General features: G+C 42.0%; 1 protein-coding gene across 3 annotated transcripts in view; it reads left to right on the top strand.

Annotated features, from left to right (window-relative positions):
* The window catches only part of ASCC3 (activating signal cointegrator 1 complex subunit 3), a 222,247-nt gene that overhangs the window by 28,410 nt on the left and 177,317 nt on the right, over positions 1 to 16,520 (top strand). For all 3 annotated transcript variants that reach the window (XM_039360142.1, XM_039360140.1, XM_039360141.1), the window contains 2 exons: positions 14,004 to 14,204; positions 14,663 to 14,803. In XM_039360142.1, coding sequence (XP_039216076.1) covers positions 14,004 to 14,204; positions 14,663 to 14,803 — 342 coding nt within the window. The remainder of the gene's footprint in view (positions 1 to 14,003; positions 14,205 to 14,662; positions 14,804 to 16,520) is intronic.

The raw sequence follows: 16,520 nt of genomic DNA, 5'->3' as shown, positions 1-16,520 counted from the left end.
CGACCAGCCATAATTCTGTCCTGCTGTTCAGCAGGTTGCAGAAGAAATTATAGCATTATTTTGGCATTTGGGAAGCTATCAGAATGCCACTTTCCATTCTATTAGAAGAGCATATATTACAAATTTCATACTATTTATACTATTTGCTCCCTGCCCCAAACACAAATTGGTTATAATAAATTTTTCTTGGCCTTCCACCAAATAAATATAGAACTTTTAAAGAACAAAATTTCTAAAACTTTATAATAATTTGTAAATAAATAAATTTCTCTAGTTTGAAAAGCTTGCATTACTAGAAAAATAAAATATAAGGCTTGGGGAAGAAAATGAGTTGCATTTCAGTGCAACTTGGTGCAACTGTGGAGCTTGAGATATACAAGTCTCAAGTGTGCATTTTGATCAAAACATCAACTGATACTGAGGATGCTGTGTAAAAGGTAGACTTGAAATTCTTAGAACAAGAATTAAAAATCAAAATTAAAAATATCACAGTCCCATGTGATGGGGACCTTACTTGAAAGAGATTGTACAGTTTTAAAACTGGAAAGGATGAATTCTAAGGAAGCCAGAATGGTAAAGGGTGAGGAGAAGAAATATTACATTATTTGATGACAGCTTAAGGAAAAGGCAAATAAGGACAGGGCATGGTAAAAGAATATAAAACTATATATGGTATAAAATAAGAGCAACTCTGAAGTCATTCTGTCAAACTGAACATTGGAAGAATTAGGGTAAACAAAAACAATCACTGCATAGCTCAGATGTGGCATTTCCAACCTTGTATTGTTGGTCACCACTTTGGACCAAAATTAAGATAAACAAATTCATGAAATACAAGGCTGTAAAAATTAGTTGCATTTTCCTTTGGATACCAACTGTTAAAAAACCATCAGCAGCAGAGCACCATTAGTCTTGTGGTAATTATTCTTATAATCTTGTCATAGGCATTTGTTTGTCCATGAGGGGATGTTGGATTAGATATAGTATAGTATATACTATATCTAATCCACGGATTATATGGATTAGTATAATCCAGCCAATTGCTGCTGTTAACAGCAACATCATACCTGGCTGTACTGTGAGAAATTGTCATTTCAGTAACATGACATAAGTAAATTGTGTGTGCATGCATAGATATATATATATTTTTGTGATTTATTTTATATATATATATATATATATATATATATATATATATATATATATATATATATATATAATAAATCACAAAAATCTATGCAATGTATGACATGCCATATATATATTGTATTATACTTCCAAAGGATGCCAGCTGCTATGAAAAAAAGAAAAGTACTCAGTTGCTGAGGCTCAACTGCACGCAACTAGAAATTATGTATACAACACTATTCTTTTGCCCACCAGCTTAACTGATTTTACATATAATGTTACAGCATACCCAGTATCAGTAAACTAAAAAATGTGGATTACTGATTGCATTTGTTTAAATATTATGTTCTAAAAGAAAATGGGGAGGAAACAATAAATCATACTGATAATTAATAACTAGCAGTCTCTTCTAAATATGCTGACTCAAAAAAATAAGCATATTCAGGTTCATGAGTTCTGTGATTTTCCCCCTAAGATGTGTATTTTAATATGAATATGAAGTATTTAATTGTAATATAGTGGTACCTGGGTACTCAACTGCTTTGAAACTCATCAAATTTGGTACTCAACACATTTTGACACAAAAATGTTGTCCTGATTCTCATCATTTGTTTGGTACTCAATGCACAAACTAGAACTTGTTGATGTTGGTTGCCTTGTGACTCACTACATTATTCCTTATGGGAAAAAATTGTTTCATACTCATCATTTTTGGTACTCATCGCACCTTCTGGAAACAATTAATGATGAGTATCGAGGTACCATTGTATTCTTGTTTAAAATGCCTGCAATTTTAAGTGTCCCAAATGGCCAAATGCTATCTGTTCAGATAGCACAATCCAGAGTGGTTATCTGAAATTCCAGAGGATTTCTTAAAAGAATCTCAGGATTGCTAAAGAGACATACTGTAGATTATTTTAGAAAGTCTCTGCAGGTCTTAAACTTGAAGTCTGTCTCTTTCAGGTTCTGTTGCATAAAGTGTTTCAATGTTCTGTGACTGCTTTCAGCATCTTTATGCTATCCTTCATCTACCCAAATTTCCAAATAAATTATGAAGTCAAAATTATGAAATACAATTTAGTGTGCTCTGAGGATGGAGCTCAGTTCTATCTGACACATCTATCGAGAAATGTAACAATTTGGGGCTCTCTGTTAAATTGGGTGATGTAGGTTTGATGTTGTTTAGAGTTTTGTGACTACAATTCTGATAGGCTGATGGCAACTCTAGAGCCAGGGGTCCCTGTAGTTAGAGCTATATGGAGTGTATAAATAAAATCCAGTGCTCAATGTGTCCTCAAAAGGGAGATGTTGAAGAACATGTTTTGTGTGATGAAGTGGTGCCCAGGCAATAGAGATTGTATTTCATATGATTCGGGCGAAAGTCTAGAGGTTGGTGGATAACGTTCTTCTAACAGTTTTTACATACAACATATGTAAATAGACTTTTACTCTAGTTATTGTATGAAGTGAAGAACTTGAGAAAAAACGAGCTGTGTTAAAACAGAGCCCATGGCATTAATGTTTATTCTTGGAATAATGTTCTTTGTATTCACAGTTGCCTCACTCCTCCTTGATGGGTTAAGTTTATTACCTCTGATAGCTATAATTACCCTTTAAAATAGTCTTTGTCAGTTCTGCCCCCTTTTTGTTAAATAGATATTGTAGCACCAACCTTGAAGAGGGTGGTTTATCTCCTATCATAGGAGAACAGACAAATTAAATATGTACTCTGAAAAATCATTATTCAGTATGTGTGGAGATCCCTAAAGTGGTAAGATTCTTGAAGGTTTTAATCGTGACTCATGCACAAACAGCTGGAAGTTATACCATTAGTAATGCCTGTAGAGAAGGAAATCTCACTCTGGGCCTTTGTGCTCCACAGTTTTATTGCGCAGTAAATACACACCAGTTGAGCGCACTTTCTGACAATTTTGTGCTTCTGTTGCTGTGAAATTATGTTCTCCATCAGGATGGATGTAGACTCCACTGATTGGGTAATTTAATCCCACCTGCTCAGACTAAGACAAAAAAACTCTGCCACGCCTCCTTCTGGGTGTGACTTCCCCCCAGTTTTTGTCTTAGTCTCGTGCTCAGCAAGACGCTTTTCAGAAGGCTCCTAGCTAAGTTTGATTCTTTCCTTTTTTCTTTTAGGCTATTCAATTAAAATTGGATACTTTAAATTCAAATTGATTAACAATTAGATTAATTCGGCTTTCACTTCCAAATTAAGAGGATTGCGTTGGGGGGGATAGGGACTCTGTCCTCCCTCCCCTGCAGCCCTTTGGGCTTTGAAAAGGAGGCTGCAGGCTTCGTTCGTTAGGGAGCTCTCGTTCCGACGATCTGTAGCCTCTTTGCGATTCCGCCAATTCAGCTGGGTAGCGGAGGTTGGCCTTTCAACTCGGAGACCTCCTGAGTGATTTACTTGCCTCGAGGCCTTGAGGGAGAATTCCTGACTGCAGCTTTATCTGGATCGCAGCAGGGGCTGCGCTACTAATCGCAAGTGCTTGGGGACTGGGGGAGGAATCCCAAATCAGCCTTGTATTCCCCTGCTGTGTAATTGATTCTCCTGTTTAAAATACGACAGGGTTTTGCTTCTCCAGGCCTTAAGGCCTGGCGGCCGCCATTTTGACCGCATGGTCTAGCGCGGCTGCTTCTAGAGGTCCCACGTGGCGGACGCCATTTTGGAGGCCTAATTGAAATTTTTGCATAATCATTGGCAGTTATTCCTGCATTATTGCGGACGCATAGTTGTTGCCTGTGTCACTTGGTCTGTGAGCAGACCTGTTCAGGGGGGGAGATATTTTTGTATCCACAGGAGTTGTGGTCAAACTTGAGGGGGCTACTCCAGGTGTGGGCCTTGGCTGCATTTGAGCAGACCAAGGTGTTATTAACTGGTCCTAAGGCCTAGAAGAGAAGAGCGAAGAGATTCTTTTATTGTCCACCTGTTTCTCAGTTTAGCCCGTGACCTTTTGTCACAAGGCCTGTACAGACAGCATTAGAACACTGTCTGGCTGTTCTTGCCATTGCCTTCTGTTCAGAGCGAGGATCGGTTTTCCATCTCTGACTGTGATCTGCGTGTTGGGTTCCTCCCCCCATTTCTAGGTACTACTGTCCAGGAATACCTAGACAGCAATGGCAGACAGCTCCTCGCCCCAGGCTTCTCAATCTAGTGTCCCCCCCGCTCAAGCAAAGCGCAGATCTGAAGAATTGGACATGGGGGGGAAGAAAAAAGCTAAAACCAAACATCTGTCTTCCAAAGATACTTCCAAATCAGCCGGGCGAGAGGCCACAAGGAGACACTTAGCATTGGAGAGAGAATTCTCCAAGGCACAAAGGCTCAGATCCAGTGGGACTGAAACGGTTTCCCCCGCCCCACTGGATACTCCTTTGACAGAACCTCAATTTGAATCATCTCAGGATGCCCCAAGACCTTGGTCTCCTCGGGGGGAAACCGAGCAGGTAGGTCCTCCTCGCTCCTCTCCTTCATCAGCACACCAACCACCTGAGACCAGGTGTGCCTCAACGGAGGTTCGGGTCAGTTCCAGGGACCAAGGGGAAATGTGGTCCCAGGCTCAATTCCAGGCCTTCATGCACCAAGCATTCAGGCAGTTTATGTCATCAACTGAGAGTAGCCAGGTGCAGTCCCATCCTACTCCTCCTGCATCTATTCCCCCACCTCTGGTGGAGCGTGATACTAGACCTAGCTCTGCTGTTTCAGAGACATCCTCACAATTAGGGGAGGAGGGATCAGTGGAACTGGGAGTTGCAGACACTCCCTTGTCTGAGGAGGAGGATCCAGCTCCTGAACAGGTGACCTCTTCCGGGCTTTTCGATCCGGCCATTTTTCGATCACTCCTCGTAAGGGCTATTGACACGGTAAAACTTACCTCAGCCCAGGAGGAGACTCCTTCTTCCTCATCCAACCGGGAAGCCAACCCTCTGTTTGCGGAAAAGGTCAAGGAGGAACCGCAGATTCCATGCCCACTAGTCTTCAGGTCTACGGTGGAAAAGCAGTGGGCATCCCTTGCTACCACTCCTTCACAGAGCAGTTTAGACAAGAAACTTTACAATGTCTCTTCTTCTTTCGCTTCTCTTCTAGAAGTCCCATCTGTAGACGCTCCGCTGACCTCTCTGTTCTCCAATACCGCCGTCCCGGGGGACATGGCTGAATTCTTGAAGGCAGAGGACAAAAAGTTCGAGTTCTCTTTTCGTAGAGCTCACCAATCTTCGGCTTGGGCCATAAGGGCGGCAACCTCATCCTCCTTCTTTGCACGCTCGGCAATTATGTGGTTGCAGGAACTCCAGACGCTCATTCCGCCGGATCAGGTCAGAGCGCACCAAACAATAGGGAAAATAGTGGCAGCATCCGAATACATTGCGGATGCATCCTTACACTCGGCTAGATGTTCAGCCAGATCCATTGCAGCCTCAGTGGCGTCACGTAGGCTGCTCTGGTTGAAGCAATGGCGCACGGATTTAAAGGCAAAGTGGCGCTTAGCAACATCTAGGTACAGTGGCACCCACCTTTTTGGTCCGGTCCTAGAGCCTCACATCATTGAGGGCAAGGACAAGCGCAAGGCGCTGGCCCATCCCTCTAAAAAACCAGATAGACGGCCCCAACAGGACTTCCGTAGGCCATCATTCCGTCCCAGCGGTTCCTGGGATTGGAGACAGCCCTTTCGGGCAGGGCAGTCCTGGGATTGGCCCAGAGGCTCGCGATCCTATTCTTTCAGACAGGATCGGCAACAGGACCGCCAGAGTAGTGCAGCCAGGGGTCAGTTCCAGACCAAGCGTCCCTTCAGGGGATCAGGCAGTCGTCCTTACAGGCGGTCCAAGTGACGCCAAGGAGGACTACCCCATTGGGGGTCGACTGGCACTGTTTTACGACGTTTGGGAAAACACAACCACAGACGCCTGGGTCAGAGAGACCATAAGACAGGGTCTCTCCCTAGAGTTTCGATCTTCTCCCCCAGATCGTTTTATACAGTGCCCGGTTTCAAACAATACATCAAAAACACAACTAATCACAACAGCCATCGCTCATTTATTAGAGATCAGAGCCATAGAAAGGGTTCCTCAGGAACAGATCGGGGAAGGGTTCTACTCCATCCTGTTTGTAGTTCCCAAAGCCTCAGGCGGTTGGAGGGCGATACTGGACCTAAAGGGTCTAAATTACTTCCTCATTTACAGGAGGTTCAAGATGCAGACCCTAAAGTCCATCTTGGCAAGTATCAGGAAGGGGGATTTCCTTTCCTCCATCGACCTGACAGAGGCTTACTTACACATTCCGATCATCCAGGAACACCGCAGGTTCCTGCGGTTCTGTTACGCACACAAGCACTACCAGTACCGGGCTCTTCCCTTCGGCCTATCCTCAGCCCCGAGGGTCTTCACAAAAATCTTGGCCGTGCTGGCGGCTCATCTAAGGATGATACCCGTACGGGTACAGTGCTACCTGGACGACATACTGATACAGTCCAAATCTTTCCAATCAGGGCAGTCGGACCTGGCAATCACTATTCAAACACTTCAGGATCACGGGTTCTCCGTGAATTTCGAAAAGAGTCACATCACACCCACAAGACGTCTGCTCCATCTAGGAGCTCTGATAGATTCCAGCCTATGCAAGGTATATCTCTCCCAGGAGCGACAAGTCAGCATCCGGAAGCTGACACTGCAGATCCGAGGGGAAAAAAGAGTACCCCTGGTACAATTATCCCAACTCCTGGGGAAGATGGTCTCTTGCCTGGGCATCGTTCCTTGGGCCAGATTGCACTCCAGGAACCTCCAGTGGTTCCTTCTTCCTTTTCAAAAACGCAACATCAGCGCCTCCAACAGGAAGGTCAGGGTTCCCCATCACACTCTGTCCTCCCTCCTATGGTGGACCTCGTCCGCCTTGTCCAAGGGCACTCTGTTCAAGGAACCCACCAGGATCACCCTCACCACAGACGCCAGTCTGTTCGGTTGGGGCGGTCATATTCTGAACCACTTAGCCCAGGGTCAGTGGTCCAGTTCAGACCTGGCTCACAATATAAATTGGCTGGAGCTCAGGGCCATCCACCTGGCTCTCCAAAGATTCTCCCCCCTTGTATCAGGGAAACACGTATTAATCCTGACAGACAACATTGCGGCCAAAGCTCACGTAAACAAACAAGGGGGCACCCACTCTTGGGCACTCATGCAGGAAGCCCAGGCCATAGGGCTGTGGGCAGAGTCCAACCTGAGGTCCATCAGGGCAGAGCACATATCGGGGGAGGCGAATCAACAGGCAGACTCCTTGAGCAGGGTCACAGTGGATCACTCAGAGTGGAAGCTAGACTCAATCCTATTCCAGGAAATATCACGCAGGTTCAGACAGCCCATCCTAGATCTCTTTGCCTCTCCGATCAATGCACAGCTCCCCAGATTTTTTACCAGGTTTCCGGCGAGGGGGGCGGAGGGAACGGACGCCTCCGGAGCAGATGGCCGGAGGGCGTACTTTATGCATTCCCTCCTCTTCCACTAATACAAGCGACCATTCGCAAGCTCATCCAGGAACAGGCAGAGCTAATCTTAGTGGCTCCATTTTGGCCAAGACGCCCGTGGTTTGCCGACCTGGTGGACCTGTCAATTTCACCTCCATGGAAGATTCCCCCGGACCGAGTAGCTCTCAGCCAGGGGAACCTCCAACATCCGGATCCACAGTGGCTCCAATTAGCCGCTTGGCACTTGAACGGGAGAGTCTGACCAAACAGTCTTTCTCCTCTGGGGTTATTTCCGTCATCCAGGCCTCGAGGCGTCCCTCGACCAACAGAATCTATGACGCCACTTGGAGAAGTTTTTGCTCTTGGTGTACCAAAAAGCGGCTTTCACCGCTTGCTGTCTCCATCCCAGACATATTAGATTACTTACTTGAGGGGTTAACTAGAGGTCTGTCAACCAGCACCATACGTAGGCAGATAGCAGCCTTGTCGACAGTTCTCACCTGTGACAACCAGGTTTCCCTGTCCCAACACCCAGCAGTCAGTGCCTTTCTCAAGGGTGCGGCCAATGTAGGGCCCCCCACGGTTCATCGTTATCCATCCTGGGACCTCTCTAAGGTGTTACAGGCTTTAACGTCCTCTCCATTTGAACCTCTGAAAGTTTGCTCCCTTCACTTCCTTACATTGAAGGTAGCCTTCCTAGTGGCCATCACGTCGGCCAGGAGGATTTCAGAATTGGCGGCCCTGTCGGTCAGGGAGGACTTGTGCATGTTCCATGAGGATAGAGTGGTCCTCAGGTTGGATCCTGCATTTGTTCCAAAGATCAATACAGGGTTTCACCGCTCGCAGGAACTAGTCCTTCCTAACTTCTGTCCTAACCCTTCCCATCATCTGGAGAGACGGTGGCATATGTTGGATGTGCGCAGGGCTCTGCACCATTACATTAAACGAACCTCGACCTTCAGGAAGTCCGAGGCATTATTCGTGTCCTTTCAACCCTCAACTATGGGTCGGAAGGTCTCTTCTTCCACCATTGGTCGGTGGATAAGGATGTGTATTTCCAGGGCTTATATTTCCCAGTCCCTTCCGGTACCTTCACATATTACTGCTCACTCTACACGTAGTGCTGCTGTCTCAGCGGCTTGGTCTACCCAGGCATCACTCGAGGAGATTTGCAGGGCTGCGACATGGTCCTCTCCTTCCTCATTCATAAAACATTATAGGATAGATCAATTTGCAGCAGCTGAGGCTGCTTTCAGTAGGAGAGTCCTACAGCAAATAGTGGGTTCTCAGGGGTCACAAGCCTAGACTCCCTCCCTATAGGGACATGAGCAGCTTTGGTATGTCCCAATCAGTGGAGTCTACATCCATCCTGATGGAGAAAAGAGCGTTGTCTTACCTGAACGCTTTTTCTCAGCAGGATGGTGTAGACTCCACACCCACCCTGTTAGTGTTAGTCTAGGCCTGTGTCTTCCTTTTTTGTTTGGAGCCTTGCGTCTGGTAGCTTCGCCTCGACAAAAACTGGGAAGTCACACCCAGAAGGAGGCGTGGCAGAGTTTTTTTGTCTTAGTCTGAGCAGGTGGGATTAAATTACCCAATCAGTGGAGTCTACACCATCCTGCTGAGAAAAAGCGTTCAGGTAAGACAACGCTCTTTTTTCTAGGAACTCAAAGCATACATAGGAAAATTGCGTTCTTTCCTAGAAAACCTACCTTCTGCAGCAAGGCTTCCAGAACTGAGTGGAAGGTAGCTAACCAAGTATCACTGACACATCTGATCATTGCTATGGCGAATCTCATTATTCCATTTATTGTCTTCCTTATTTGCCTATTTGTTATTGTGAACTATAAAGTATATGCTGGGAACAAATGGGGAATACCAAGGAAGTTACTATCTGTTAAAGCGGCTTCATGTTTTATAAATGCACAAATTTGATTTTTTTAAAATATACAGCTTTAAACATTATCCACTCTTTAACTGTGTGTTTTTCTGAATTATTATATCTGTATCCTCCATCAATTGTGTTAACAATGTAACCTAACACAGTAAAATTAAGAAACAAAAGGAGAATTAAAGTAGTGATTTAAATAACATTAAATCTACATTTAAAATAGCAGAGGAACTAAAACAGGAATAAAATTAGAAATGTAAATTGGTTCCATTCCTTAGTTAAATCTGAGAAGACATTAAAAAGTGTTCCAAGTAGTTGCAGTTCTTCAGGGTTGTTGCCAAGCGGGTGATCTTTGAAGGGCAATGCTGATTTTGAGTGTCATGATAGGCAAGCTTTATCATTATCTCTTTAATTAGCCATTAAAGGAGGAGTATCTTCAGATGACTTTATGCAGAATCATACAAAAAAGGTGAGATAACACCAATACCATATAATGTGATCTATATCAGAGGTCCCCAACCTTTTGGGCACCAGGGACCGGTTCTGTGGAGAGAGGTTTCTGTGGACCAGAGGGTAGGTGATTTTGTGTGCTACTTGCATCCCACTAATGGGGCTTTGCTTGTTTGTGAGGCTCGGTTGCTGTCATGCTGCAACCCAGTACTGGTCCATGGACAGGAGGGTGGGTCATTTTGTGTGCTACCTGCATCCCACTGATGGGGCTTTGCTTGTTTGTGAGGCTCGGTTGCTGTCATGTTGCAGCCCGGTACTGGTCCACGGACCGGTGGTTGGGGACCTCTGATTTGTATCAAGGAAAAGGAACTTGCAACTATCCAGATTTTCCAAAAGTATAGCAGCATCTCCCACTATTGAGCATGCTGGCTGGGTTTATTGGGAATGATAGTTTGGCAACACTTGGAAGGCCTCAAGTTTCCTACTCTGCTATAGAGGTTTAAATTAGCATACTGAAATGTGTCTAGATAAATGGGAAACTCTTTTGGGATTGGAGAAAGTAGCTGAATATACTAGATTGGGTGATAAAACAAGAATATTGAAATAACATTTTGCTACTACATTTTCTTGGAGACCAAAGTGTTATGATCTCTCTGTAAGATATATCATGCATATTACTCTTACTGTGAGTTATTTTTCCCGATTGCCTCTGTCTCATATAATTATACTTTATTTACAGCAACACAGTTTTTAATTTTGCATTCAATAGGCAGATAAAACATAGGAAGTATAATACCACAAAAAGCACTTCAAATTAAAGATTGTAAGTGTGGGAGAAATGCCACTGTTTCAGTGTCTGTCTAAAAATCAGACTTTTGGCCTTACATGTGCTTAGAACAAACGGAGAAGTATATTTAAGTTCAGTTGGCTACAACTTTTCTATCTTAATGAAATATGCATCTGTCTTTGAGATGTAGTAGTGACCTGCCTTCCCCTTTTCTTGGATGAGCTCCAGTTGTGCAGTGATCTGGTCCCCACTAGAGTTGAGAAGCGCTTTGAGCTGTCTATCTTTCTTTCAGAAAAGACAGTGTGATAGCAACATGCTCACTTGTGTCACAGATGCTATGAAGGTATTTTCCTTTCTTCCCTTTTTATTGAGAATGTGACCTGAGACCTTATAGCAGAATGACGCAACCTGTTGCCCTCTGAAAACTCTAAACTTCAATTCCCCGTTGGCTGGGGCTCAGGGTCTTTGTATTGCAAATGATTGGGAGGATATCATGTTGATCGCCTTTCCCTTCTGGATCTCATGAGCTTCACCTGCATTTGTCCCCTATGTGTTTTTCTTCTAAAAAATAGAATGAAGTTTGTCCTACAACTGAAGTGAATGAAGGGCAGGAGAAAGGCAAGCTGGTGTAACTTCTCAGAAAGGAGGTGGATAGATTTTAAATAGGTTTAAAACTAACTCAATATGCTTTTGCTTTCTGTTTTTATGTTTGTGTTTCAATTTATCATTTGTGTTGTTTTATGCTCCTGGTTTTCCATACACAGTTGTTGCTAGTAATTGTGGCATAGAGAAAAGATTGAAATATATCACTGTTTTTGCAACACAAGCAGCAGGGCTGTTTCATTTAGCATAACAAAGCCTGACATGTTGGCTGTATTCATATGATTAGCTGGAGGGTGGTAAATTAGCTTTTTCCAAGCCTTGTCATGATCTAGAAATCTAACTGTTCACTAGTCAAGATTTCTTTTTGTCAATATGTTCTATGGATGCTAGAATCAAATGAAGCCAGTAGTTATGTTATCTTGGGTATTGATTAGGTAATATTAATGTCTCTCAAAGTAGTTTCAAGTGCAAGTCTTATTAGGCCAATGGTTATCCAGTGATTTAATAGGTTATTAAATTAATTTAAATCTACAAAAACCATAACTCCAGTATAATGCATTGAACTAGCATTTGATTTCAGTACAGCTGATGCGTACTCAAATTCTCTTTCAGATACAGAATTCAGAAATAGGGGTTTTCCATCTAGCTAATTTGGTTTTTTAAGTTTATCTTTTTGTTCTTGGCTTCCATTATTTTTTTCTAGGATTTTTTTTTGTATAATTATGGTTTTATTTAGTATATTATGTGGTTTTGTTATTATTTTATATTTTTTTAAAATAGCATTTAAAAAAAACTTAAAATGGTTTCATACTTGTAGATATTGTTAGCTGTTGGATATTTTTGTCTGCCTTTTTAATTGCACATAATGTATGAGAAACATACAACTTTTTTTCTTTTTTCATATACAATGGAATAAGTTGAGAGATATATGATATATATATGATAAACCAGAAGATTCATGATAGGGATTTTGAATTATGGTCTCCTAGGCCCTGTGACATTTAATTACTGCATTTTACTGGCTATCCAAAGTTAAACTCCTGACAGAATTTCATACTGACAGATGGTACTTCTGAAATAAGCTTTTGGGCACTGCTTTTTAATAAGGCAATTTGAAATATGTCTGTTTTCCATTGTTCAATTTCTTTTTCTTCTCTTGTAAGAAATACAGAAATTCAGAGGCCATGTGCTAGTTTCTGCAATTTGCAAAAATTATGATGAAAAATGTTTAAAGCTTTATAAAAAAGTAAATGATGTGCAGTGGGTATATGAGTGGCCCTTGCCTTATGACCATTTGTTCAGCAACTGTTCGAACTTACAAAGACACTGAACAAAGGGACTTACAATCTGTACCCATAGTTATAGCCATTGCGGTACCCCCAGTGTTACGTGATAAAAATTCAGACGATTGGCAGACTTTTGACCACAATGGCATTGCCACTCCCCCCATCTGCATATCTCGCCTCTCCAATCTGGCACAGCAGTTCTCTGTCTCAGCACTGGAGCTGTGCCTGAAGTAGAGGCCCAGGGCCTTCAGGAGTCTCAGCCAGTTTCCACTGCCCTCAGGCCTCGACATCAGCCCTAGCACCACCACTGTCACTGAGAAATGCTACTTCGTGCTATTCTCCATGGCCCGATTTCTCCTGTCACCAAGCATTTCCTAGGATCTGCCGCACACTATTCACTTTCAGATATTTTTCTCCTGCTGCTGAGAGATCTGCAGAGCCTCTCTGAAATAATGTGTAGTCGCACCAGACTGTCAAAGCTACCTCACGCCGTTCCACAATTCTCACACAATTTGGAGAATGAGGCTTCCGAAGCACACTGAGAATGGGTCCTTACTTGGGACTCCCATTTTAATAACCTGCAAGATTGTTGAATGACCACAACTGGGAGTGCCAGGATTGTGGTTATTGAGCAAAGCAATCCTGTGATGTCCCACTTAATGTCTTTTTCACTCAACAACTGATATTCCAATCTAGTTATGGACTGTCTCTCTGTGCATGCATGCTTGTGTGTGTGTGTGTGTGTGTGTGTGTGTGTGCGCGCGCGCGCACGTGCACACACACACACACGGAATCTAGAGTTATTTCAGAATGTATCCAATGAATTAAACTTTCAGGGGGCCCAGGAGGGAAAAGGGATCAAAATCCTTGCTCTGTCTATCATTATTTTAGTAGACACTGAGCACAAGTTGGGGTTTGCTCCAGTATTTTGTGTTTGTTCCACACATGCTGACAGAGGAGTGAAGTATAATGTTTGTGTGCATGTGTGTGTATATATACATATAATAAAAAAGCAGGTAATAGCAACTGAATTGAATATGAAGAGCAAAAAGCTTTAAGAGAAATTAGATAATTGTTAGGCATTTCATGTAAGTGAGGATGATGGCATAGAAATGAATTAAGAAAGTAAAATAGAAGAGATGAATGGGACCTATGAAAATTTTTCCAACAAGAAAAGCTGAAGAAATATTTTGAAATGTCAGATTGAATTGAAAGTTCCCATGCCTCACAATAAAAATAAATGTTGTTCAATGCTTGGTCAATAAATGATAATCGATTTTATTATTCAGAGATATTTGCTACTATTTTGTTACGGTATTTTTGCCCAGCAGTAACTATTTTATTCATTCTTTAATTGGAATGCTTTTTTTCTTTCTCTTTCTGAATGTTCCTTGTAGATTGGACAACTTGCTTTCAAAAGCATGAAACAATTAAACCGAATCCAGTCCATTGTTTTTGAAACTGCCTACAACACAAATGAGAATATGCTAATATGTGCACCTACTGGGGCAGGAAAAACTAACATTGCCATGTTAACAGTTTTGCATGAAATCCGTCAGCACGTTCAGCAAGGCGTTATCAAAAAGGATGAATTTAAGGTAGGAATTCAGTGAAGTAGTTTGATAACTTGTTAGACAGAACTTCATGTATGATTGTCATGTTGATATGAATCTAAGAAATTTTCAAAGACCTCTTGTTTTCTCCAATACTTACAGTTACAAAGCTTGTTGATTTAGTTGATTGCTGGTTCGCAATTCCTTTTTTGGTTCTGGAAATGTTGCTGCCTGTGTGAAAAAGGTTGAAAATATATTTAACTTGGGTGCAGAAGAAATGTTCGAAACGATAAGCCTTTATAAACAAAATACATTGTTTTGTTTAAAAAGAGCTGAGCATTTATTCTGAAAATAACCAAAATCCACACGCTGCTGTTAAATTTTCTTGCTGTTTATGAGCTCAGTATCATCTTTTACATAAATTAAGATTGTTATCAGTTGATGTGAATATTCAGGGTTGAACATTTTGCTCATTTATCAATCTAGTGTCTTTTTCACTGCAGATAGTTTATGTTGCTCCCATGAAGGCATTGGCAGCTGAAATGACAAATTATTTCAGCAAACGTCTGGAACCACTGGGCATCATGGTGAAAGAGCTGACAGGCGACATGCAGTTGTCAAAAAGTGAAATTCTCCGAACTCAGGTACCTATTTACTTTTTAGGGCACTCTGACAGTTTATAAAGAATAACTGTTGAGCCCGTTGTGTCTCATTACTACCCTACATGAGATGAGAACACACACATCATTCCCTGCCTAAGCAGTGCAAGGAATGATTGGTGGTGCTAAGCAAACTGTCATCCAACAAAACTTTCCCCATCATTTATTATCTGGAATCAGTGGCATACGTTTGATGTTCCAAAATACTGTCCGGTGACTGACACAGCTGGAGTTTGATAGGCTTTAAAAAAGGTGGAAAAATCTTCCTGATGGTGCATGTCATGTGGTAATGACATTCAAAATTTCATATTAAGAACTGCTTTGTTGGATGAGGGCCAACCCATAATAAGTGAGAGTCAACCCCATCTTCCTAGAAATATATGGATATGATCGTTTGGCTACTTTCTAGTATCTGGGAATTGGATGGTGGATGATCCATTCCGTTCTCCTTGCTCAGCTTTCTGTAGCTACTGCATACAAGGATGGGTATTCCTAGCTTTGTTAGGAAGCACCACTGCTAAATTGGGTGGGAATTTTGGAAGTTTCCATCTTAAATATCTGATGACAGCAGGTTGGGGAAGGTTGTTATAGTTAATTCTGGTTTTCTCTGCTTTTTACAAATCCTTTCTGAAATGAGCTTCCCATTCTTCTGTTGATGAGTAGAGAATTCAGGAAGTTCATTATATGTTAGTTAAAGAAGCATGCTTCCTTTTTCTCTATTTTGAGTTATTGATAATCCATTTCAAGGGAGGATTCTGACTTTAAAATGATATGCAGTGCTATTATCTGTTCCTTCAGTTGCTTTTTAAAAAACAGAAGTCTTACAGGTTTCTTGTTGAAAAGAAGATTGTTTCATAAATTTCAGTATCTAGCACACTCAGAGAAGACAAATCTAGCAACTAATTTGTCCTTTAGGATTTCCATTTTTGTTCTTGTTCTTGTTTTAAGACTTTATTCTGAGTTGAAAAGTTACAAGATGTTGTCACTAGCATTTCCTAATAACACTTCCTTGTCCAAGGCAGTGTTGGAACTTCAAATCAACTGGTCGTAAGTCAAGGACTACCTATACGTATACACACGCACACATACATACACCTGAAGTTCCTTATAGGAATATAACAAAACAATGTTTTCATGAATTAATCGATAATATTAAGCCATAACGTATTTTATCTGTGGTTTGAGCATACTACATTAGCTAGATAAACTAAGCTATAAACCATGGTTTATAAACCATAGTGTGTCCATACATTATGTAGATTCTACTATGCTATTTAAATACAGTAGTTCTGAAGGTAAATATGTGTGGCCTGGATAAGGTTGGAGGATCCAATCTAAGTTGGTCACCAGGACTAAAATTTATTCTTCTAAGTTTTTGGGCTTGTGTTGGAGCCCATCCTCAGGGTACTTCTCTTTTCCCAGAATGTGTGAACAGCCCAGTGAACACATTCTGGAGAAAGAGAAAACTTCCCTGCAGATGACCTCCAGCACAAGCTTAGAAGAATAAACCTTTGTCCCGGTGACTGACTAAGATTGGATTCCTTAATTATTCCTGTTGTTAATTTTTAGTCCAAATGTATTTTGATCATATGAAGGACTTAATCTGCTTAAACAAGTAATCTGTAAACAGAAAAGTCCCTCGTTGTGGATGTGACTATTTAGCTACATAGTGGATGCCTGCTATTTAAAACAAACGAATCAG

The sequence above is a fragment of the Crotalus tigris genome, unplaced genomic scaffold, assembly GCF_016545835.1.
Source record: "Crotalus tigris isolate CLP2741 ecotype Arizona unplaced genomic scaffold, ASM1654583v1 scf7180000019156.414591, whole genome shotgun sequence".
Taxonomy (NCBI): Eukaryota; Metazoa; Chordata; class Lepidosauria; order Squamata; family Viperidae; genus Crotalus; species Crotalus tigris.
This window is presented reverse-complemented; position numbering and strand designations above follow the sequence as displayed.